This window comes from Prionailurus bengalensis, chromosome B4 (genome assembly GCF_016509475.1).
Source record: "Prionailurus bengalensis isolate Pbe53 chromosome B4, Fcat_Pben_1.1_paternal_pri, whole genome shotgun sequence".
NCBI classification, from domain to species: domain Eukaryota; kingdom Metazoa; phylum Chordata; class Mammalia; order Carnivora; family Felidae; genus Prionailurus; species Prionailurus bengalensis.
Window position 1 is genome coordinate 122,525,041 of NC_057358.1, and position 25,980 is coordinate 122,551,020.

The following is a 25,980-nucleotide window of genomic DNA, read 5'->3' on the forward strand; positions in this document are numbered from 1 at the left end:
GCTTCTTTCACTCTTCTGTAGGGATTCTAAGTATTTATATATTGATTTAATTAAATTATCCCACAGTGTTCGTTGGTTCTTTTCTCTTTTTTTTTCTTCCTTTGTTTTTCAGATTTGGTAATTTCTATTTATATATTTGTAAGTTCACTGATACTTTCTTCCACTTTTTCCAAGTTGTTATTGAGCCCACTTGGCAAATTTTGTTTTTGTTATTGTACTTTTCATTTCTAGAATTTACTTTTTTTCTAGTGTTCACTTTTCTGTTGTCATTTCCTCTGTTAATTCATTGAAAACATTTTTTAAATTCATTGAGCATATTTCATTTGAATTCTTTGAATGTATTTATAGCAAACACCTTGATGTTTTGTCTGCTAAATCTAACATCTAGGTCTACTTGGTGATAATTTCTATTGATTGCTTTTTATACTAAGAAGGGGTAACACTTTCTCTTTTTCTTTTTTTAAATTTTTTAATTTAATTAATTAATTTTTAAAAATGTATTATTTATTTTTGAGAGACAGAGAGAAACAGAGCATGAGCAGGGGAAGAGCAGAGAGAGAGGGAGACACAGAATTCGAAGTCAGGCTGCAGGCTCCAAGCTGTCACCACAGAGCCCGATGGGGCACTTGAACTCAAAAACCGTGAGATCATGATCTGAGCCCAAGTCGGATGCTTAATCAACTGAGCCACCCAGGCGCCCTCCCCCCCTTTTTTAAACTGTCTAGTAATTTGTGAATGAAAACTGGACATTACAGATAATATTCTATAGTGATTCTGGGTTATATCATGTTCTTCTGAGGACAGTTGAGTTTTTGTTCTAGTAGGCAATTTACTTGCCTGGATTTCAACTTCATATTTTGTTTCCTCAGTATGCACCTTTTTGGATATCTATTATTATGGCTTCCCTTTGCTGTTTTTTTGGGTTGGCTTTTGTAGATCTTTCTTCTGCCTGCCAAATTTGGCAGTCAGGCACAGTTTTGGGGAAGTATGGAGCTTATTCTCTCCATAGATTCCTTTTCCTAGGGTTTTTCCTGAATTTTCCAGTTCTGATAAGCTTTGGCTGTTTACATTTAACACTTCAAGCCTGTACACCTTCAGCTTTCTGCCACTTAAGCTATACACAGTTGAGGAATGCACTCAGTTTAGCAAACCTTCCAACTCATAGCTCTGGTTCCTCATAGCTCAGTCTTTCTTGAATATATTTTTTGAATATGTTTCTTTCTCATTTCGACTTGCATTTTTGATGGGCCTCCTGGAGTCTCCCCCATGCTTGTGTGGTTTCCCAGTCAGCTAGGGATTTTGACTCTTTATGCTCTCAATTTTTCCAAGATTTTCCCCTTAAATTTCTAGCTGCTTTCCCAGCCCTGGATTCTAAGGACACCTTTATAGTCACTTCTACCTTCTGCAGCCGCCATAGTCATGAAATTTGGGCCAGTAATCCACGAACTTAATTCATACCCTTCTTATTGCAGTTCCATTAAAATTAAATATTCTTCCAGCTTCTGTCTACCCTCTGGACACTTCTCAGTGTCTTTAAATAGTATTTAAAATTTCTTACCATTTTATGTTTGTTATCTGTGAGGTTCACATGATCACTCACTTCAGTACTACAGGAAGTTTAGGGCCTTGAACAACCACAGGCTTGCTATTCTTACCCTTCTTGTTGCAGTTCTTTTAAAATCAAGTTCTCCTCCAGCTTGTGTCTGCTTTTTGGATCCTTTCCAGTGTCTTTTATTTATTTATTTTTATTAAAAAAATTTTTTTAATGTTTATTCTTGACAGAGACAGAGCAAGAGCGGGGGAGGGCAGAGAGAGAGAGAGAGAGAGAGAGAGAGAGAGAGAGAGAGAGAGAATCTGAAGCTGGCTGCAGGCTCTGAGCTGTCCGCACAGAGTCTGGCGCAGGGCTTGAACTCACAAACCATGAGATCATGACCTGAGCCGAAGTTGGACACTTAACCGACTGAGCCACCCAGGCATCCCTCTGGTGTCTTTATGTAGTTATGTTTTTAAAAATTTACCTAATAAGTTATACTTATTTGTGGGAGTTCACACTATCACTTCCCCCATACTAGATAGAAGTTGCAAGGCCTTAAATAGCTATAAATAGCTAATTTTAAGAATAAGATCATTGAATACTCTGGTTTGTTGTTTGACTATAAAAGACAAATACAGTATATATGAAAGAACCAATATCCATATGCAATTATAGCAGATATTATTTATCTTGTGCTTAAATAGTCATAGCTCTGTTTTAGGCTAGTTAATGTCAATATCAACTACTTGTTATTTTTTTTTACATTTGCTTCTATCTCTTCATTGTAATACTTACTTGGTTATTTGGTATTGTCAAAACCAATATCTAATAATTTCCTCCAAAATTTAACCTTTTAACTTCAGCCTATATCTAGTCCTGTGTGGGTAAAGGACCAAATAGTGCCAGTTGGCTCATTCCCTAAGCTTCGGGGGGCATCATTACTCCTTGTTATTTAGTGACAAATGTGTGCAGGGGAAAGAGATCCAGCCTTATCAGAAATGCAGACTTTGGACTTTATCTTTTTATATCATTTTTTAAGAGACATTTTCAACAATTATGATAGTTGTTATTTGCTCATAGATGCTCACTGGTGGCAAGTTGGTTTCACGATCAAGAATATGTTAATTGTCCAATTCAAACTTTTGTTTTATGGTAGTTCTCTTTTTTTCCCAAAGAGTTGAGTGAGATTGTTATTGAATGGTCATAAGTATTTTTACTGCATATAAGAAAAGATTATTGATTTAGAACAACCTCAATAAAGAAAATAATATTTTATTGTACAGGTGCAGTTACTAGCAAGGAAAATTATCTATTCATATTTAAGCCTGCTAGTGAATTCAAAGAATGACCTGGCTCTGGCTCATATTCTTAATATTCCTGATAGAGGACTTGGACGAGAAGCCTTCACTGATTTGAAACATGCTGCTCAAGAGAAAAAGATGTCTATCTTCTTGGTATGGACATATTACATTTTCAAGATGTTTTAAAAGGCCGTTATGGGGGCGCCTGGGTGGCGCAGTCGGTTAAGCGTCCGACTTCAGCCAGGTCACGATCTCGCGGTCCGTGAGTTTGAGCCCCGCGTCAGGCTCTGGGCTGATGGCTCAGAGCCTGGAGCCTGTTTCCGATTCTGTGTCTCCCTCTCTCTCTGCCCCTCCCCCGTTCGTGCTCTGTCTCTCTCTGTCCCAAAATAAATAAACATTGAAAAAAAAAATTAAAAACAAAAAAAAGGCTGTTATGAACAGTGGATACCTGTACCGTAATATAGACTTCTTATGATAAAACAGGTTTTAAACTGTGAATATATGTTCTTCCTTGGTATTTGAAAATCTGTGGTATTATTACCATATTCTTCAAATTTGACAAGGGAGAATATCTCTAAAACAGTGTTTTCCTACGTGTGTTCTATAGAGTGATAGCCCTGTTAAATTCTCCTTGAATAAATATGTCCAAAGGAAGAAGTCCCTGTTAAATGCTCCTTGAATAAATGTGTCCAAGGGCAAAAAGTTTGGAAATAGTATATACCTTTATTGGATGTTTATATATCAAAAGCTCTGAGAGGTCCTACCATTAAGAAATATGCTTAAATTAACCATGTTATTTAATCTGTTGTTTTCTAAGTTATTTAACCTTGGAACTTTCTTCCAAATTACTGAAATTTCATAGAATTTGTCTTAGTATACACTGTGGAAAATACAGCTTTAGAACATTTCATCTTTGATGGAGATGCTCTTAAGTATAGCCATCATATACATAATTTTATCATTTTAGAGGTAAGGCCTTTTGAACTACACATGATGAAATAATCCTAAAATGTGAAAGCTAGATAGGACGTAGTGATTATTTAGTCTAAGTGTTTAAAGTAAGATAAGGCTTGGAAGAGTTGAATTAATTGCCCACCCTTGAAAAAATCAACACAGTTGATACTTATTCTCTTATGAATATATTCTTACTCTCTTAGTTTTCCAACTTGGCTCCCCAGTCTCCACTTGCATTGCCATCACCCCTGCTGGCATGAATTTTGCATGGCATCTGTTTCTTTAATTATTTGCTTCTGAATCAAAGTGGCATGAATTGTAAAAAGTGCTTACTTTACCTCTATACCCAGAAATAATATAAATGAACCCAGCTTCATAAAGTTTTATTTTTAACTTACTAAATCATTAAACATAACTAAATCATTTGTTTTAATTCATAGGTGGCCACATCATTTATTAGGACACTAGAGCTTGGAGGGAAAGGATATGCACCATCACCATCTGATCCTTTAAGGGCACATGTAAAAGGATTGTCTAATTTTATTAACTTCATTGACAAATTAGATGAGATTCTTGGAGAAATACCAAATCCAAGGTAACGACTTTTCATAAATTACAAATGTTTGTTACTAATCTAGCTTTAAAACTTAAAGAATCAGAGGTAGATTTGAATATAGGAGCTATTGAAATGACCAAAGATCAAACCAAACAGTAGGGAGAAGAAACAAAATATCTAGATGAATAAATTATAACCTCATGACCTATCCCTCTAGTTTCTGCCTATCTTTGATTCTAAAATTTTTGCCAAAGTCAAGTGGCATGTTCAATTAAATTTGACTATAGAAGAGGGATTTCTGTTTGTCTTTTTCTGGAATAAATAGATTTTTGAGGACTGGACATGACTGAATAGATCATTTCTTTAAAGTTTTTATTTAGCAATAAAGGAAACTTATGCCCGGAATGAGTAAGGAAATTGATAGAGATATGATGAAATCTATATTCTACTTCCTGCTACTATTTTTTCCTTTTCTTGGGTGTAAATCTTTAGTTTATCTGGAATTTATTTTTATATTATATTGGAAGTAAGATCTTCGTATCTGATAGACTCCTATTTATAATATGTGCATCTTGGATGATAAGTAATTTTGAGAGTAATTTGGTAGGGAACAGAAGTGTATTGTATATGTTAGCAATCATGGTAGATCACTGTCAATTTGGTTGGTATGCTTTCGCATTGTACTAATAAAAAGAGCTGGTATTTATTCAACACTTTTTATGTGTCAGGCATTGTATTAAGCTCTTTGTGGGGGGTTATCATTTGATCATTACAGCAGCCTTACATTATGGGTACTGTATACACACCCAGTTTAGAGAGGAAGAAACTGAAGCACTGGGACTAAGTAATTTAACTCAGTCACATTGTTATTTAAGTAGCAGAGCTGGGATCTGAACTCAGTTCTGAACCTGGAACCCATTCTTTTAATCACTATATCTTATTTCATGAAACTTCTTTTCATTGTAAGATTCCAAGAAGAATTTTTTTCTTAGGATTTTATTCTGAATTACATCCTTCTGTCTTCTTTGTGGATATCCATTCCAAGGAAGTAAATTTGGAAGAGGTTTTTTGAATATGACTTATAGTCAATAATAGTGACATCTTCTGAACTTTCAAATATATTGGCTGGCTGTTTCTTCTGAGATCACAGATAATTAAAAAAAATATTTTTAGCAAAGCAAATATAGGTATATTTTGTTAAAGTCAAGTGGCATTATGGACTTACAGTAAAATAGTCCTCTACAGATGAATTATGTTTTTTTGTTTTTAGATTTACCTCATTTAAATGAAATTTTTATTCAGCTATTTGTTGATTTTTTCAGTTTTAGACAGTATTAACTTCCTATGCCAACCTCCCAGTCCCCCTTTTCTGTCTTCTCCCTTCTGTTAGGCACACAGATACACACAGACTTCGTTCATCCTTCATATGTAGTTATACTAAAATTTCAGCTGAAGTTATGTTTTAGAATTTTTTTATTATGACTCTGTAAATACTGCCTACACCTAAGCTATGTGATATGCTGTGATTATACTTCCTTTCTTGTATAGATTTTTTTTTTTTTAACGTTTATTTATTTTTGGGACAGAGAGAGACAGAGCATGAACTGGGGAGGGGCAGAGAGAGAGGGAGACAAAGAATCGGAAACAGGCTCCAGGCTCCGAGCCATCAGCCCAGAGCCCGACGCGGGGCTCGAACTCACAGACCGCGAGATCGTGACCTGGCTGAAGTCGGACGCTTAACCGACTGCGCCACCCAGGCGCCCCGCCTGTTTTTTTTTTCTACAGTTAATAATTATCTACTTTTTTGTATTGCTTGAGTTCCTATTTTATTATAGATTCTTCATCAAGCTTTCCAATAAAACTATACAATTTCTTCTTATTAGACCTAATAATAAGGTTATCTATAAGTTCTGGGTTTTGCCCTTGAAGACATTCCTTTTGGAGAATGCACTATCTTCTTCATTCAGTTTGTACTTTTGCTTGTTAGGCCTGTTTCACAGTGGTAACTGTGAAGTTTCATTACCTTATGAATTTTCTTTGCCTCTTCCTTGTTTTCTGAATCTCATGACTTTATTTATTTAAAAAAATTTTTTTTACATTTATTTATTTTTGATAGAGACAGAGCACAAGTGGGGGAGGGGCAGAGAGAGAAGGAGACACAGAATCCGAAGTAGGCTTCAGGCTCCGAGCTGTCAGTGCAGAACCCGACATGGGGCGAACTCCCAAACTGCGAGATCACGACCTGAGACGAAGTCATAAGCTCAACCGATTGAGCCACCCAGGCGCCCCATGACTTTATTTTTAATTGGTAGACCCTTATTGGTGTACATGGCTTTCTGAGAAAAACAGGAGACAAATATTTTTATTGTATTCTCTCATTTGATTGAATGTGATCTTATATCATGTTTTATTTATCTAAAAGTATTATATTTTTAAGATTATTTTTATCTGCTTCCTGGATTGTCTTTGTTGTTATCTAAGTTGAATGTTTTCTTTTTTGTTTGTTTTGCAATCTTTCATGTTAGAGGTATTCCTAAAATGTATGGTGATTCTGAACAGCCCTTCCATCATATTTCAGAATGAGACTCTGTAAAGCTGATTAGTAGTTCTGTACAGTGGATTTCATTATAGCCTGGCATCCAGTTAGTTCCTTTGTTGGGGATTCTCCCAATGTCGGTAACTATAGGTCTTTTCTTTGGAACTTACCCCAGAATTTACACAGTGGCATCCTTTAGTCTCCTTCAGAAAGCTGTAAGTCTAGCTAGTCTAGTAATATTCTGGGATTTGAAGTCTCATAGGAGCTGATGCTCAGTCTCCCAGTTCAGTCTGTTGACTTTTACTCAGTCTCTCTGTTTTCAGTTCCCATTGCCCTGCGGTCTAGAGCTCATCTGGCTTACTTTCTTCAGAGTAATCTTGCTTTCCATGCTGAGGGGAGGGAAGTGCACTGGCCTGACTGCTCAGAATAGGAGAAGAGATTGAGGCGTCAAGTGTTCTGATGAAGACTGTCAACCAGTCCTTATTTGCAGGCCCTTTATCATAGTCTTCAGTATTAAATTCAATATCTGAGAATTTCTGGAGTTGCTTCTTATTGGAATCTCTTTTAGCAGTTACATATGTTTTAGCTTTCTTTGTTCTGAGTAGTCAGCTACCACATGTCCGTCTGCTTTTCATCTTTCCATCCTTTCATTGTATGTCTCTGCTGTCATCCGCTATTGTCTCCTCTTCCATTCTTTTTCTTCGTGGATTTAAAACACTTGCATTTCTGTCATTTCTCTGCAGCTTTAGGAGGGAGCAGATATAAATGTGTACATTCAGTCCACTGTAGTTTGTTATAATTGCATTCCCTTTGGAGGAATGTCTGGTTTGGATAAATTATCTACAGGATAGAAGTACATTTTAGAGGCATCTAGGATGAGGCATCTTAAATTCTTTAACTTATCAGTGAGTTATTGTGGATATCCTGTCTTGTCACAGTAAGTAATTCACTCTGTGTTCTTGTGAAGACACTGAAGAAGTAGGTGTCCAAGTAGTGGGTATATTCATGTGGGTGTCTAAATAGTGCCCTAAGCGATCTTTATTTCTTCTTTATGGTGACATTTGTGTATACTAAGTATATATTCATTTCATAATCGTAAAGAATTATTAAAAGCTAAAACCATATATCCTATTTATGCAATAGGAGGATGTACAGAGGAAAGGACAATTGCCTTATTTGTGGGAGGCAGGGATAAAGGGTCAGGAATACTTACCTGGGTGGCTGTTACAGTTCAGCTTAATCTTAAAGTATGGACTTGAAGGAGTTAGATGGACATGGAGAATGGGTGTGATATGAAGCCCAGATGGGGAGAAGGGAGGATATTTTCTACAGTGGGGATAATATGAGTAGCCTATTGGGACATTGTTTCATTGGTTATTCATTTTGTCTTATAATTTCAACTTCTACTAGTACTTTTGCCACAGTCCATAAAGATTATAAGAAAAAACAACAAACGATCTTCTCTGTTTTTGTCAATTCCTTCTCCTTCGTTTTATTTTTTGATTTTTTTTAAATCAATTTTTTCCAATGTTTATTTTTGAGACAGAGGGAGACAGAGCGCAAGTGCGGGAGGGGCAGAGAGAGAGAGGGAGAAACAGAATCTGAAACAGGCTCCAGGCTCCTAGCTATCACCACAGAGCCCGATGCAGGGCTTGAACTCACAAACTGCAAGATCATGACCTGCACCGAAGTCAGATGCTTAACTGACTGAGCCACCCAGACGCCCCACTCCTTCCTTTTATAACTGAGATTCTTTTTTTTTTTTTAATTTTTTTTTTTAACATTTATTTATTTTTGGGACAGAGAGAGACAGAGCATGAACGAGGGAGGGGCAGAGAGAGAGGGAGACACAGAATCGGAAGCAGGCTCCAAGCTCCGAGCCATCAGCCCAGGGCCTGACGCGGGGCTCAAACTCACAAACCGCGAGATCATGACCTGAGCCGAAGTCAGACGCTCAACCGACTGAGCCACCCAGGCACCCCTATAACTGAGATTCTTGAAAAAAAAATGCTGTCCTTTATTCCATTTCCCAATTCTAATTATTTAATATGTATTTCTCACCAGACTGTAAACTCTGTGAGGGTTTTGTTGATTTTCTTCACTAATATCCCTTAGAGTTAACATGGTTTCTGGCACAGAGTAGACACTCAATATCTATTTACTTGTCTGTACTTAACTGACTCACAATCATTCACTGTTCCACTCTATTGAAGCTATTCTGCCAAAGATCACTTGTGATCAGGTTGGTATGGTCTTTTTTGGACTCCAAATGTCCTTAAATTTGATCATTTTCTCTGTTAGAACCCTTTTCCCCATACTTCTGAGATTTCATTCTCTCATTTTCCATCTACTCCTATAAATTCTATATCTATAAATTCTAAATCTATATTTCAGTGGGATCCAAACCTCTTTCCTGAGTTTCAAAAATACATCTTTGTCTATAGGTTGTGACCTCAAAGGCAACTAAAACTTAACATGTCCCAAACTAAGTCTTCATCTTTCCTGCAAACCTTTTTCTCTTTCTAAAGTGCCCCAGCTTTTTGAAGCCTCTCTTTCTCAAGCTACCTAAGCAGAAATCTGGAACATATCTTAACCCCTTTTTTCTCCTTTCTCTATCCCTTCTGCCACCAAGATCCATCAATTTTTCTTACTTACCGTTTTTGATATTCTTTCTTCTCATCTCTATTCCTGTAGCTACTATCTTATATTTCCATTTTGTATGGAAAGTCTGTTTTCAGACTTTTATCCTTTCTTGCCTGAACTTCTTCACTTCTCTCTGAGTTGTTCTTTTTCCTCCATTTTGAGTTGCCCCATTCTGCTGCCCTCACTACTGCCAGTGGTCTTTCTGAAACAATGAATGTTACTCCCATGACTAAAATTCTTCAATGATTCATATTAGGTACAGGATAAGACTCCAGAAACCTCAGTATGATATACAAATTCTAAATGCTCTAACTCCTGCCTGCATCTTTCTCTAGCCTGTCTCTCAGCCTTAAAACTTAGAGATAAAAATGTGCTTAACTCTTGTAACTGAGTAGAATAGGGTGGAGGTAGTAGGGAAACACAGTAATCTTTGAATCAAAGGGAGGATGGCAAACAGACAGGGAAGAAATGAAAGAATCAATTCCTACACTTCCCTCCCCATTGCCAACTTTTCATCAGGCCATCTTAGCTATAATTTGGTTGTATTTCTACATTTTGCCAGTAGGTGCCACCATAAAATGCATATACTTTCCTGAAAAATATCTTAAATTAGGGGTTTCAGGTTACATAAATTAGTTCTCTATTGTTCCAATATTTAATGGAAACAAATTCCAATTTGTTTAATGGAAGCAAATTCCAATATGTATTTCAAATTTATGACACAACTTTTAAATGTATACTTGAGTTATACTTATTGGACTAACTATTATTCATTTATAGAATGTTAAATCTAGTTGAAATTTTCTGGTCCAAAATTCTAATGTTACATTTTTTATCATTTAAAAATATTCTAGAAGCACTTTTGATATATCTTATGTAGCACTTTTAATCATATTTAAATTTTAAAAATGTGTTTTAGCAAATAGCTTTCTAATTCTTGGAGATAGTAGAGGAAAGCCAATCCATACAGTAAAGTAAGAATATTCAATAAATACACTGAAGTATAACCATCCATTTGTGTTTTACTGCTTATTGTTCTCCTTCATTCACAATATTTTGTTACAAGCTTGGCGATTTAATTGTTTTCCCTCACTAGTTTTATTTTTCTCTTTCTGCCCCAGGGCTTTAATTTGATACATTTGGTAGTCAGTAGGTACAGTTTACCTCTCTTTCACCTAAATTCTTCCTTTTTTTTTTTTTTTTAAAGTTTATTTATCTTAGAGAGAGAGAGACAGAAAGTGTGAATGAGGTGGGACAAACAGGGAGAGAGAGAGAGAATCCCAAACAGGCTCCACATCATCAGTCCAGAGTCCAATGTGGGATTTGAACTCACGAACCATGAGATCATGATCTGGGCTGAAGTTGGATGCTTAACCAGCCGAGCTACCCACGCACCCCTAAATTCTTCTATTGATGTTTTTCCAGAGTACTCATAATGTGTCTTCTGGGATGCCTTCATGAAATACTCTTTCTTCCCTTACCTCCCCACTTGAACTCCCTTTATACCTTTAGTATCTCACTTTCTCATGTGGTTAATTGTGACCTCTTAAAGAGAAATATTTTGTTCATTGTATCCCCATTGCCTAGCACAAATATCCTGGTGTCATTTGAGTTAAAACTTCAGAGATTCCAGGCTCTAGAAGCAAGAGTCTGGATTATACTACCATGTTGCTGAGCAGATTTTTGAAGAGCTAATATTGGGCTCTAATAGAGAATGTATAGCAAGCAATAGACTAGTCACAGCGCTAGTGTTTGAGGTATTTTTTACCAAGGTCAAAATGTTGAGCTTGGCAAGGATCTGAAACACAAATCTTACACACTTTTTCCTGATTTAATTCAGCCAGGGAATTATATCATCTTTAGAAGGAACGAATTGAGAAAAGGAGGCAAAGGTGACTTTTACCTAATATCATTAAAAGCATTTTTTTTGTTATTGTAGTTGACATTACAACACTCTTTCATGTTTTATTATCCTTTTGAATCTTACAAAACTCTTCCATTAGATTATTTGCCAGAAGAGGCACATAGTGTTGTGCTTTCATTTCGGCTTCATTTCATCCAATTACTTTCTGTGCTTTTGATTAAAAATCAAGGAAAAACCACTGAAAAAGATAGTGATTGTATATATAAAAGAATTCTTAGAGTTTACTCAGACTTCTGATGACAGGTATATGGCAGGTTAGGTCTCCTGATTGAAACTTCCCTTGAAAATAGTTAATAATGCTGGATACATATCTTTTAAATACTTTTTGAATGAGTTGATGAATAGGCATTTATAATGAAAATACTGGCCAAAAACTAGGGGAAGGAAGAAAGTCAAAGAGGGAAGTCAAGAAGGGAAGCCAGCTTTTATTTTGAGAGTATTTGGTGATTTGGAAAGTCTGTTCCTATGCTGGTAAACTCTGAGGGAGCAGGGACAAAGCCTAGGGACTGTCTAAGATGAGGAGTCTGTTGGGACATCCACACTCACAGGGCTACCCACTCTGTGTCAAATGAACTGAGAATAAAGGCTTTAACCTGATAAAGGGTTTCTATACAGACCTCCTTACTGGTAAAATGTTTTAGCATTCTATTTAAGGTTTAAGATAAGGTAAGAGTTCCTACTCTTATCATTTCTTTTTAGCACAATATTGTATGTTCAATTCAGTGTAGTAAGGCAAGATAAAGAAATAGATGTAACAATTGAAAAGGAAGAAATAAAATTCTGTTTGATGATAATATGATTGTATATGTAGAAAACTCCAGAAATCTAAAGGCAAATTATTCATATTAATAGTAGTGTTTAACAATGTTGCTGGACACAAGGTCAGTAAACAATAAGCAATTGTTTTTCTCTGTCATCACCAAATAGGAAAACAATTTTTAAAAAAGAGCTTCAAAAAGATAAAATACATAAAATAAATCTAATACAACCCTTACTAGTTCCTTCTCCCTCAGAAGGTTCAGACTCAATGTGAAATTCTCTGGTTGCCTTCTCCCACCCAGGGCTTTGTGTCCTGATCAAAGTACTGCTAGAGATTTTTGCCTTCAGGAAAACCCATTCATTCTGCTTGCGTCCCATTTGTAGCTCCCAACTTTCTACTCCAGCTCTTGTCTGTTCCTTTTTTGGGGGAGAAATTAAGTGGTATTTAGAGATTTCCCCCTATTCCTGCCAAACTCATTGAGATATTCCCCCAGGGTATTTAGTCCACCATAGTGTAAGTGGAAGGTGGAAAGCTCCTAAGGACTTTTGTATTGCAAACGATATGAATAATCATAAAATATGTATCTTTTGTCTTATTGTAAAAAATTTTAGATTGTTGCATGTGATAGTGGCCATATCAATCATTTCTTCTGTGTGCCAAGTATAAACTGGTAGTGTAAAAATTAGCATTCTTCCTTTCTCAAGAAGCTTTTTCTTCCTTTTTTTTCTTTTAAATGAAATGTTTCCCAAGCTTATGTGGTTGTTAGAATCACCTGTGGTACTTTTAAAACAATGCAGCTATTCAGTACTCTTTTCTGCAGTTTGTGATTCAACAAGGTGGGATCTGGAGTTGATATTTTAAACAAATGCTGAATATGATTCTGATAATTAGGCAAATTTGGGAGACACTGGTCTAATCATACATTAAGTGTCTCTGCAATTTTCTTCTAACTTTCCATCTCTCTTTGGACCAGCTATTTGATTGTAAACAATCATATTTCCAGTGTTTCTTAGGAAACCTGGCTTTTTCCCTAAAACATAAAACCTGGCAATAAGACAGCATGGATTAAAACTTTAATTCATAATTTCCTTTATGCCACTATAAAAGTCACAGAAAAGTTTGAGGCACCTGGGTGGCTCAGTGGGTTAAGCTTCCAACTCTTGATTTCAGCTCAGGTCATGATCTTACAGTTCTTGGGATCAAGCCCTGTATTGGGCTCTGCACTGACAGTATGGAGCCTGCTTAGGTTTCTCTCTCTTTCCCTCTCTCTTTTTCTCTCTCTGCCCTTGCATGTGCATGGGCACACATTCTCTCTTTCTCTCTCAAAATAAGTAAATAAACATTTAAAAAAAAAGTCACAGAAAAGTTAAACAGCATACCCAAGGTAGAAGGGGGTGGGACAGGTGTTATTTTGTGCTCAGGTAATCTGACTTTATAGCCAGGCCATACCACCTTCTCAATCAGCACTGCACAACCTTTCCAGGGATAGCTCTAGGAATGGAGATCTCCCGACTTAAAAAAAGAGCCCTCTTCTATTGTTGGACACCTCTAATTTCTTCCTTGTAATAGATCAAACTCCTTTTTCCTATATATTTCTCACATTTTTTTAGGTCAGCCTTCTAGAGCAGGAACTGCAACCTAAATTCATTCAGGCTCAGGCTTAGTATAAAGAAGTAATTGATTTCAGGTTTTTTAAAACACTTGTCTTTTGGACATAGTTAGTTGGTCCAGTCTCTGGTTTGCTTTAGATCAGTATTAACTAGCTTAATTTCTGCTTCCACGTAATAACAATTCTCATATTAGAATGTAATATCATGCTTCAGGTCAGTCCTCACTACCTCTTTCCTAGCTCAGGCACTCTGTGTTGTTGGACAAGCTATTTAACCTTTTTGAGACTCAATTTTCTCATCTGTGATTTAAGGATAATAATAGTGAATGGATTTTAAGATTAAAGTAATGCAAGATTCTAGGTATAAATTGAGAGGTAGTGTTTCTATTACCTTGTATTTAAAGATACATATTTTTAAGTATATTATGTGTGTATAACTGCACCTGAGACTGTTATTATGTATCATATATAACTAAAATATTTCCCTTCAGCTTTCAAATCAAGGAAGAAATAACTTACGTTTATTGAAATGACTTGCTTTCAGAAAAACTTTAAAATTTTGTTTCTCATGGTTCTCATCCTTTTCTTAAATGTGTTAGTTTGATTTATAAGACCAATGTCCTATTTTTTGAAAAGTGTTGATTCACTCTGAGAAGTATATTTTCAAGCTTATAAGCATATTGTCATTTCTAATACTATTGTAAGGGTGATCTTATTTCTATTTTCAGCATTGCAGGGGGTCGGATACTCTCAGTGATAAAGATGCAGCTGATTAAAGGCCAGAACAGCAGGGATCCTTTTTGTAAAGCAGTAGAGGAAGTAGCTCAGGATTTGGATTTGAGGATTAAAAATATTATCAATTCTCAACAAGGAGATGTAATTCTTGGTACCACTGATATCAGTCCTGCAAGGGTAATGAGCTTTTTATTTTTCATTATTCTTCCATACAGAACATTATCGCTTCTACTTGTTATAGAAATGGTTTACTATTGCTACTTAAGTCATAAGCATGTGTTTCCTGCGTTTAAGATGTTGAAAATTTAAGTTTCTCAATAGGATTATATAGGATTATGTTCGACTTGAGTAAATCATAACATCTTTGGGCCAATTGTGTGTATTTGTTAAAGAAGGCATTGGATAATCTTCACTATCCCTTGTAGCACTAGAAGTTTATAATTCTTAATGGGTATTAAGGTGTTTTGTAATGTTTTTCAATAATTACTCTTATGAAACCATTATTTTCCCGTTTACTCAAATATAAAATAAGAACCAGGCTTCTCTGGTTCTGATCCCTGCACTAGGTACTCTGGAACAGCAAGAGAAATGGTTTCTATTCAGTTTATTTTTCTTCAATAGAATTTTTAAAATCTTTATGATGTGTTCTTTTCTACCTCTCTTACCAGCCTACTGCAAACATTAGGAATTTCTCTTATACTTAGAAATCTTTTAACTATATATTCCCAGAATATTTACCTGTTTCTTGTTTGTTTGTTCGTTTGTTTTTAACATAGGGAATCAAACACTGTATGGTACAATAAACTAGTATTATAGGAGAAATTGTCTACCATGTTTTCAGCTGTAGAAAAGAATTTTGGGGAATGTGTTATAATCCATTCATTGCAGTTTAGTTACTCAAGCAACAAAAGCTCTTTTTCATTAGGTATGATTGTAATAATCAGAGCATGAAGAAAGACTTTTGCTTATTTTTTATTATTCATCTGTTTATTCACAGAACCATTTTTAGTTATTTTTCTGTAACAATGCATGTTTTTACATTAACTTGAAGGTGGGACATAGGGGAGATTCTGGGTTGTTGCCCCTTGTGTGCCCCATGTGGTTGTCTCATGTGTGTTAACACTTCCTGTGACTAGCTTGGCTCAAATGAGAACCACGTTATTACTATTAGTCTAAGTCAGGAATTGTCACAACTCAGGTAATTAAGAGCACCAGTCTCTCCCATTTCCTGTCACAACAAGTACAGATCCAACCTGGTTCTTAATTTTATGTGTTCAGTCAAATCAGAAATCTTTGAAAAATACTATCCAATAATTCTCAATAAGTTAATGTTAAACAATGTGGACTTCTCTCTCTGGTACTAATGAAAAATCTATGTTAAGCACATATATTGTGATAAGTCATTGTTATTGTGATAAGTACATACAATGTGATTAGTAATCATTATTGTGCTAAGCAGGTTGTTTAAATTCCAGTGCAGCTATACAGGTTAGTTTGGTCAAGTCAAATAGAGAAAGGAGGCCAAGACCAAGTTGATGGAAGCTGAGGGAAGTGGTGCAGCTACAACAGATGTCTCAGAAAGGGTGACTCTGATATTTAGGCACAATGTCCACCATGCTGTACGGGTTAGGCATTTTACCTATTTTACCCCTATTTTACCTACCCCTATTTTACCAGCGATTTAACTGAAGCACAGTGAGGTTAAGGAACTTTCCCAGAGTTATAAAGCACCTGCTACTAGTAAGTTGTATCAAACCCAGCTAGAGATATCTTCAGGGTTTGTGCTTACATGTGTCCGTGTATAATATTATATTATCATATATTTTCCCTTATTCTGTGTAGTCACTAAGTTTTTCTAGCTCTCCTCTTTTAAACTGCTTTTTTTCTTAAAAAAATTTTTTTCTAATGCTTATTTATTTCCGAAGGAGAGAGAGACAGAGTGTGAGTGGAGGAGGGGCAGAGAGAGAGAGAGAGAGAGAGAGAGAGGGAGAGAGACAGAATCCGAAACAGGCTCCAGGCTCTGAGCTGTCAGCACAGAGCCCGACGCGGGGCTCGAACCCACAAGCCGCGAGATCATGACCTGAGCCGAAGTCGGACGCTCAACCAACCTGAGCCACCCAGGCGCCCCTAATCTGCTTTTTTCTTTATCTCCACTGCTACTATCTTAGTTCACTGCTACTACCTTCTCCTTTTCCAAGCTGGACTATTACAGTCTCTTAATTTGTGTTCCTGTCTCCAGACTTAGTAACATTCTTACCCTAGAATATATTTTACACATTGCCATCATTTTTCTAAAAATCTAAATAGAATCATTAATGTCCTTGCTTAATAAAGCAAAAGATTTTAACTCTGTAACAGACTGACTTATAATTTCTTTGCCAGATATACAAAGCTTTCCCAGGTTCATCCTGCATAACTCTCTCTGTTACTTTGTTCTTTAGTTATATCATGTTACCTCATCCTTCAAAGTACCGCGGTCTCTCCTACCCCTATGTGTCTCCTCCTCTATGAAGACATCGTTGATTCCTGAGTAAATTGTTCACTACCTTTTGTGTGCTCCTATTATGCCATGTATATCTTCTGTTAGAAATAGCACTTAAGGGGGTGCATGGGTGGCTCAGTTGGTTAAACATCATCTGACTCTTGATTTCAGCTCAGGTCATGATCTCACGGTTCCTGAGATCAAGCTCCCATGAGCCCTGTGGTGGGTTCTGTGCTGACAGCTGCAGAGCCTGCTTGGGTTTCTCTGTCTCCCTCTCTGCCCTTCACCTGCTTGCATGTATGCACTTTATCTCTCTTTCTCCTTCTTTCTCTCCTCTCTCTCCTTCTCTTTCAAAAATAGATAAATATTAAAAAATAAATAGCCCTTAGTACTTTGTAATGCACTTGTTAGTTACTTTCTTATTTTATTTAGGAGACTATGGGTTCCTTGATGCAGCGGTTTTTACCTTTGTAGCCTTAGCTTCAAACACTGTGCTTGGGACTTGGTGGGTACTTATGAATGGATTACTGAGTGAATGAATGTGAACTCATTTTTAATTTTTGCATTTGAATAGATCTTTATGGCCATCTGTGGGGTTGGTATTCAGACCATCTCTCTTTGGTATAAAACAGAAAAAATACACAAGGAGATTAAGTCATGAGGCTGGGGTCACATAGCTAGATAGTTACTAAATTTTCTGACTTCAAGCCTGGGATGTTATTTTGATCAGAACCAATGTCTTCCCTGATGATACTATTTTTCTATATTCTTTTGTGCTTTTGGAAGGTGATAAGATTGACTTTGGTATGACTTGAGGGAGAAATATTACATGCCTTAAAGCCATTTCCCATGGCTGATTTTTTTTTTATTACCTAAACTATAAGAGGAGGAGAATGGTGGCACAAGAAATGGAAAAGAATGACTGATTGACCCAACTTAGGTGATTATTACATTTACTTAATATTATTTTTTGTTCTAGCCAAAATCTTATGCTATAAACCATGGTACTGCATACTGTGGCAGAGATACTGTGAAAATTTTACTAGTTCTTTTGGATGAGGAAGCAGCCAGTTTGCCTACCAGAAACAAAGCAGAGCTTTTATATGATGATGAAAACACAATTCATCATAATGGGATTTCTATTCTTACACTTTTTAGGTAAGTATTGTGGAAGTTATATGTATGTGAATGTTAACTCTAGTCTATAAAGGGAATGTTGAAAAAATACCTCATTAAGTAAAAGGAAATACATGCTATGGTAAGAAACTTGGAGACTACAGAAAAGTGTGAAGAGAGAAGACAAAAGTTAAAGGGAGATTGAACATTTGGATGTGAGAAAGTTGTATATAAAAGCATAGTATCTTCTGAGAGTTTGACAGGTATTTTTGGTTTTGTTTTTATTTTTATTTTTTTGTGCTTGTTTTTTGCTTTGGAAATATTCATTTTCTTTGTCGTGTATGTCAAGAACTTTGCTAACTGCTTTCACTTATATTAGCTCTCATAGCAACCTCTTTCAATAATATCCCCACTTTATAAGTGAAGAATTAGACACTTGAGAAAGAGAAAGATGAAGTAATTTGCCTAAGAGAGCACAGTTAAGCAAGTAGCAAAAGTGTCTTGCTCCAAAACCTAAGGTCTCTCCTCCAAGGATTGTGCTGTTCTGCGTGAGAACCAGAGAGAGCATATACACCAAACTTAAATTGGAATTGGTATCTCTTGGTTCTTCCTCACATTATGAAGACAAACACTTACTAAATTAATGTTAGTATTCTATGCAAGACATTGAGATGCTCCACTTTTAACAACAACTAGGTCAGACATTGTGTAGGTTGGTGATATTTTTCATTAATGAGCATTCATTTATAGAAACGTGTAAAACTTTAGAACAACGATTTCAAATTGTATTTAGTACATTGTGGAGAAACTTTACAAAGTCATCCTACTTGTTTGGTCTTTTCTATTTTTCTCTTCCCTTTAAAGAGAAACTTTGCAGTGGTCTGTCATTCAGTGTTGTCCTCCAATTTATTTAAACCCTTTTCACCAGCTTTCAGTGATTATTCTTTTATATCTGGGCATGATATAATTCTTCCATATTCTACCTCAAAATTGTCCAAATATTTTCCTAGCAATGAAAATTTATCACTGGTTTATGAAAAAAGTATAAAGGAACTGAACCTTTATTTTGTGTTCTTTTACCTTACTTCTGTTCAGCACAGTTTGTTTTTTAGGTAACATCATAAATGATTAATTTTTTTCTCAGATTCAATTCTGCCATTTTCGTAGAGAAAGTTATTTTGTGTTTATGGAATTTTTTTTTAAACAAAATTAATCCCTACATCCATTTTAAAGAAGTATTTTTCTCAATCATGGGGCCAAACATATTTCAATTGTTTATAGCTACCTTAGTATTTACAATTGTCATTGTGCAGACAAGTACCAATTCATGGTAAAGTGAATTTTTAGTGGTCTGCATTGAAATGATAAAATTAAGGACAATGTGGTGTATGAATATAAGTCAATGTAAGGTTATAAACGAGTGTTTCTTAGAATAGACTATTCTTTATTCTTATATAACAGTCTTTTGAGTTAAAGAGGTTATGACTCTGGCTCTATTAAGCCAGAAAGGAATTTATTGAGGAATCCAGGTTTGTCTGGCTCCAAAGCTCCAGTGTTTCTTTCTCCATTGTGCCTTCTTTGACCGTCCTATTTCTAAACTATATTTTTCTCTTGAATTCCCCTGCTATGGCTCTTGTCCTTTTTTATTTTAAATTTTAGTTGTGTGGGTATCTTATTTCCTGTACTTTAGGCTTCAGGATGCCTGAATTCAGGGCAATGAATGAATCTACTTTCTTTCCTTCATAATATCTTACACAGTACCTTACATATATCAGAAATTCAAATATGTAGTGACTGTATTAATTAACATAGCAAATTATTAATATTTAGAACTTTCAATAGTAATACTGACACTTTTATATAGTATTATAAACAACAAGATTTAGTTGTCTTTTTATTTCATTACTGCTTTGGGGTAGGGGAGGGGCAAAAACAAGTTAAAAACCTACTTTTGTTTATAGATTTTTGCTTTTCTTTGGACATAGATCTCCCACACAAGTGAATAATTCATCAATGAAACCCCTAAGAGAACGCATCCACAAGTCAATGCACGAGAAAAAAACTAAGGTACAGTTTAATGTACTGTCATAAAAATGATAAAAATGTTTTTTTTATTTGTAGAAGATATAAATATAGAAAGTTGATCTGGATGTTATAAATATATATCATACATGGAACAATAGGAATTGAATGGAAAATGAGTTATGACATTGACATACTGAAACTTTCCTTTTATACAACCTAGGCTCGTTGTTCTTTGGCTTAGTCTATATGCTGGACCTAAAAGAAGGGAAGGAATAAGCACTTGCTTTTGTAAGTGTTCAATAAGTGTCTTTTCAGTGAACGAAGGGGAAAATGAAGAAGACATGGTTTTCTCATCTACATTACTCACATTGTATTTTTTATTTTTCTTAATGTTTATTTATTTATTTTGAGAGAGAGAACAAGGCAGGAGAGGGCAGAGAGAGAGGGAAAAAGAGAATCCTAAGCAGGCTCTGTGTAGAGCCCAACATGGGGCTCAATCTCATGAACTGTGAGATCACAACCTGAGCCAAAATCAAGAGTCAGATGCTCAACCAACTGAGCTACCCAGGCACCCTTCATTACTCACATTTTAAACTAAATCTTGAGAGACTATATAAATTCCATTTTGTTCCTCTCTGAAGATATTATGGCAGACTATAATTAATTGTAGATTAAGACATGGAGAATATTTCACATTGTTTCTTGACTAGAGCTATTCTTTATATCTTTATTTGGTTTGAAATAAGTTTTCCTGTCCTCATTTCAAATGTTTGTGCCAGTAAGTAGCCAATAATGTGTTTTTTAAGTGTTTAAAATTTTCTTGGTCTTCTTTTTCTTTTTTCCTTAATACATTTTTTTTTCACGTTTATTCACTTTTTGAGAGACAGAGACAGAGTGTGAGCAGGGCAGGGGCAGAGAGAGAGGGAGACACAGATTCCAAAGCAGGCTCCAGGCTGTGAGCTGTCAGCACAGAGTCCGATGCGGGGCTTGAACCCATGAAGCATGAGATTATGACCTGAGCCGAAGTCAGATGCTTAACCGACTGAGCCACCCAGGCACCCAGGTCTTATTTTTCAAAAAGAAACCGGTCTTAACTCATTTAGCATACATTTGTTGAGTATCTACTATGTGCTAGACACTCTTCTGTGGTTGGGAATTAATTCATTTGTTCAACAAAATTTTCATGTCAAATTTACATTTACCCGTAAATTATCAGTTATTCATCTTGATACAATTTTAGGAACTGTGATTTGTATGCTGTTTATATTCCCATTTGGAAAGTTAGTCCCAGTTCACAAAACTTTTAGTTATCATCAGTTTCATCTACATACTCAAAACCCATTTAGTTTATATTAATAAGTCTTGTCTTTCTTTTGGTTGTTATTAGTTGTTAGTACTTAATACCTGTAGGCTACATCAGAGAGTTTTATATGATTTTTCTGTGAATAGAACTTGTCAACCTCTTCTTATATTACATAAGTACTTGTAGTCAAGGCAGAAGATTTTAAACAAACAAAAAAAATCCATTCTTTGGACTTGATTAGAAACAGAAATGTACTGTATAAATTCTTTAATTTTTTACCTGTTATGGATACTGACAAACTAATATTTTCATTTAAAGGTCATTGGGATATTTTGTTAGAACTAAGTAAATCAAAATGAGGAAGTCTATCTGAAGAATGAGAGGTCTTTTTTTTTGTTGTGTTTTATTTTATTTTGTTTAGAAATTGGTAAGAGTCAGCTAATTACTATAAAATTTATAAACAAATTTAGAAAGTTTTGGGAAATAGAGGAGAGATTGTCTAATCCAGTCTCATTTATAAATGTGGAGACCAAAATCCTGAGAAAATAACTTATCTAAGATCTCATAACTACTATGAAATCTTTTATACCAGTGCACAAAGCCATGGTTAAATGCTATTGAGATTAGAATCACTTTGTTTCCGTTACTTAATAGTGGAGCTGGCTTAGTCTACATAGCTCTGAAACCAGATGGCAGTGGAGAGGAGAAGGAATTGTTTGTGATAAATATACTGTAAAAAAGCAAAGTGTGAAAATAATTGGTTTAGCCAGGTATACACAGCTGTACCATAGCCAGGTACAGTATTTTGTTGGAATAGCAAAAAATGTTACAAATATTTACTACCAAGTAACTATGGAAAAGTAGTTTAACAGCTTATTACCTACTATCCCGTTACTTTTGCTCTTTTGGCGTAAAGTTCTTTTTTTAGTCATGGAAAGAATATATGATCTACACTTGAAACAGTGTCTTGGGAAGAGCACTTCAAAAGTAGAAAATATTAGGGAACTTAGAATTTTGATGTCATAGATGATAATTAATTGAAATATCTATGTCATTATTATATGGGGCAAATTAACTTTTCTTAGATTTTAGTTTCCTCATTTATAAATAAAAATAGACACCCCTCTGATCACAAAATCTTGTGAAACCATATTCGTTTTAAGTCCTCGAGTTGTTTTTCCTACTACTGCTTATTAGGAAACTTGTCCATGATGGTCAAATAAGTTCCCCTGCAGTAGAAATCAGAATCTTCTTCTGAACCTAGATGGTTTTGATAGGAAGCTATTGAGAATGTTCACTCCTCATTCCAATTCTAATTGGAATTCCAACTCTCCAATTCCAAGCAGTTTATACACATATTCTCATACCTCTTTCTTAAAAGATTTTCCTCCTTCTATCCTTGTATATGAATTAATTTTATTCCTTTCAGTGTGGTTTAGCAGTATTTTGCATGTCAGGCACAACTGAAAAGTCACATGTACATGTCTTTTCCTTATTCTGAGTCTAATGTTTGTGTCCATATTGAATGTATGTCACACAGACGTAAAATAATGCATACATAATCATTAGCATTAACTGATTTCATAACTTATGTGAGCTGATCAGGAAAATGTTGGATCTTTAAAACATAGAGTAGTCAGGGCAGTGAAAATTAGGGCTCAGGTAGTGTGAAAAATAGACTGGCTGTAACTCTGGTATCTTCATAAGCAGCCAGGCAGTCCAGTGCTCATGGTGTTAGAAAATTCTTAATTAGACCTCCAACTTTAAACTTTAGAGTGTTAACAAACCTCTGAGTATATCCAAATTAAAATGGTAGAGTTTAACTCATAGAATTTCTCTCCCCTCAAAATGACTATAAAATAGTACCAACTAGCAAAAACCTTCACCGAGAGCAAACAACAAAGAATAATGCAATTAGATATAATAACTTAAAAAACGATGGCCAAGGAAAGAAACTGAAGATTTCAGAGTGAAGATGCACAGCATGACTTAGCAACTTAATATAGCCCCAGTCCCCAGATATTATACTAGTCAGTTGATAGATCCTGAGAATTATCACTAATATTTCTCAAACTGAAAAATATTTTTTTCCCTCCTTTTCAGAGGAATAATAGAAGTGGCAAGTAGATAGTAATCTGGTTAAAATGTAAAAAATAACCCTGGAACTTATACACACACAAATGAAGCCTCTAGTGCTACATAGTGAACTGGGGAAATTATCTAAATGATCCCTCTCCATTTGAATGAGATATAGTCTAAGTAGAGGTAGTGAATCTTCTTATAATACATACAATGTATGTATAATAAACTCTTAGGAGAGAGTGTAGAACCCAGAAATGTTTTCAAACTGTCTCCTCGGCTGAACACTACTTCTGCCTCTATCATTCCTTAGGCTAGTGAAAAATGAGGAAAAACAGAAAATATGCAGCCTTCAAAATGTCACTGAGGAGAAAATAAAAAGCTCTCAAAAAAGGAGCGAACAGAATCAAGAAATCACTCACATACTTGGTTGCTTCTGTTTCAAACTAGGATATAGTAGGCCATGACAGAATACCATTTCTGCTACAATAACAAAATAAAAAGCAGATAAATGGGGAAGGATATATTTTAAAGACATAGGAAAGGTATATAAGCAAAGCTATTTAAGTAAACTAAAAGTCTGGGGAGAGTAAAGTCCTTGTGAGGTGAGCAGCTTATTATCAGCTGTTTTGTTCCCTGAGATTATTTGCCAGTTTTAGGTATGAGCCAAGGATTGACGTTAGCCCACGTAAAGGAACTCTTCTGAGGGAAGGAGTAACTAACAGACTGGGTGTCTTGGGGGGTTGGCAAAAATTTGAAAACTTTAGGAGCCCTGAATGCATGGTTATTTTTACCTAGTGCACATATGCTAGATTTTTTGTTTGTTTGTTTGTTTGTTTGTTTGTTTGTTTTTAGAGAGAGGGAGAGAGATGAAAAGAATGCCAGCAGGGGAGAAGGGCAGAGGGAGAGAGAAAATCCCAAGCAGTCCCTGTTCTCAGTGTGGAGCCTGCCGTGGGGCTCGATCCTACAACCCTGGGATCATGATGTGAGCTGAAATCAAGAGTTGGATGCTCAACCATCCAAGCCACCCGGGCATGCCAACATATGCTCAATTTTGAAGCCAAGTGGGTGGCTAAAATTCAGTAGACCAGGGGCGCCTGGGTGGCTCAGTTGGTTAAGCGTCTGACTTTGGCTCAGGTCATGATCTCACAGTCCGTGAGTTCAAGCCCTGGTCGGGCTCTGTGCTGACAGCTCAGAGCCTGGAGCCTGTTTCAGATTCTGTGTCTCCCTCTCTCTCTGCCCCTCCCCAGTTCATGCTCTGTCTCTCTCTGTCTCAAAAATAAATAGACATTTAAAAAAATTTTAAAAAATTCAGTAGACTAAAATCACCTATGCTCTTGAGGTAGCTAGAAGACAAGGCCCTGCTTGAGGAGTGGGAACTGCCTTCAACACATGGCTGTCTCCTTTTCAACTTATTTGTCATATTTGAAATGGAGTAAGTAAGATAGGAGGCCAAAGAGCACAGTGGAAAAACCTCTGAAAGACAGATTGAATCCCCCAGACTTTCAGGTCAGAGACAATAGAGATCCACAAGGCTCTCGATTGAAAGCCTGAGAGGGACATTCCTGAGGAAGAGATGAGAACCAGAAGACGAATGTAAGTTATGATAAGTAGAACCTAGCTCTTTTTTTTTTTTAATTTTTTTAATGTTTATTTTTGAGACAGAGAGAGACAGAGAATGAACGGGGGAGGGTCAGAGAGAGAGGGAGACACAGAATCCGAAGCAGGCTCCAGGCTCTGAGCTGTCAGCACAGAGCCCGACGCAGGGCTTGAACTCACAGACCGTGAGATCATGACCTGAGCCAAAGTCAGACACTTAACCGACTGAGCCACCCAGGTGCCCCTAGAACCTAGCTCTTTTTTTTTTCAACTTTTTTTTTTTTTTTTGGGACAGAGAGAGACAAGAGCATGAACGGGGGAGGGGCAGAGAGAGAGGGAGACACAGAATCGGAAGCAGGCTCCAGGCTCTGAGCCATCAGCCCAGAGCCCGACGTGGGGCTTGAACTCACAGACCGTGAGATCGTGACCTGGCTGAAGTCGGACGCTTAACTGACTGTGCCACCCAGGCGCCCCAGAACCTAGCTCTTAATCAGCTTAGTTCCTGACTGCATGTAGGTTATCAGCCCTTTGCTGTGTCTGCTTAACAGAGACAAGGGAAACCCTTCTAGATAGAGGAAACTTCATCTGGAGTGTCTACAGTCTTTATACACAATATCCAACATGAAATAAAATAATTCTGGACATGAAAAGAGGTAGGCAAAAGCATAAGAGACTCTTAAAAACTGAGAACAAACTGAGGGTTGATGGGGGGTGGGAGGGAGGGAAGGGTGGTGATGGGTATTGAGGAGGGCACCTTTTGGGATGAGCACTGGGTATTGTATGGAAACCAATTTGACAATAAATTTCATATTAAAAAAAAAGAA

General features: G+C 36.2%; 1 protein-coding gene across 1 annotated transcript in view; it reads left to right on the forward strand.

The window, feature by feature from the left end:
• LOC122472600 (PARP1 binding protein) overlaps positions 1 to 25,980 on the forward strand; it is a 75,818-nt gene that overhangs the window by 31,314 nt on the left and 18,524 nt on the right. Inside the window, exons 5-9 of the mRNA XM_043562339.1 lie at positions 2,818 to 2,988; positions 4,230 to 4,384; positions 14,546 to 14,729; positions 18,014 to 18,192; positions 20,136 to 20,217. Coding sequence (XP_043418274.1) covers positions 2,818 to 2,988; positions 4,230 to 4,384; positions 14,546 to 14,729; positions 18,014 to 18,192; positions 20,136 to 20,217 — 771 coding nt within the window. The remainder of the gene's footprint in view (positions 1 to 2,817; positions 2,989 to 4,229; positions 4,385 to 14,545; positions 14,730 to 18,013; positions 18,193 to 20,135; positions 20,218 to 25,980) is intronic.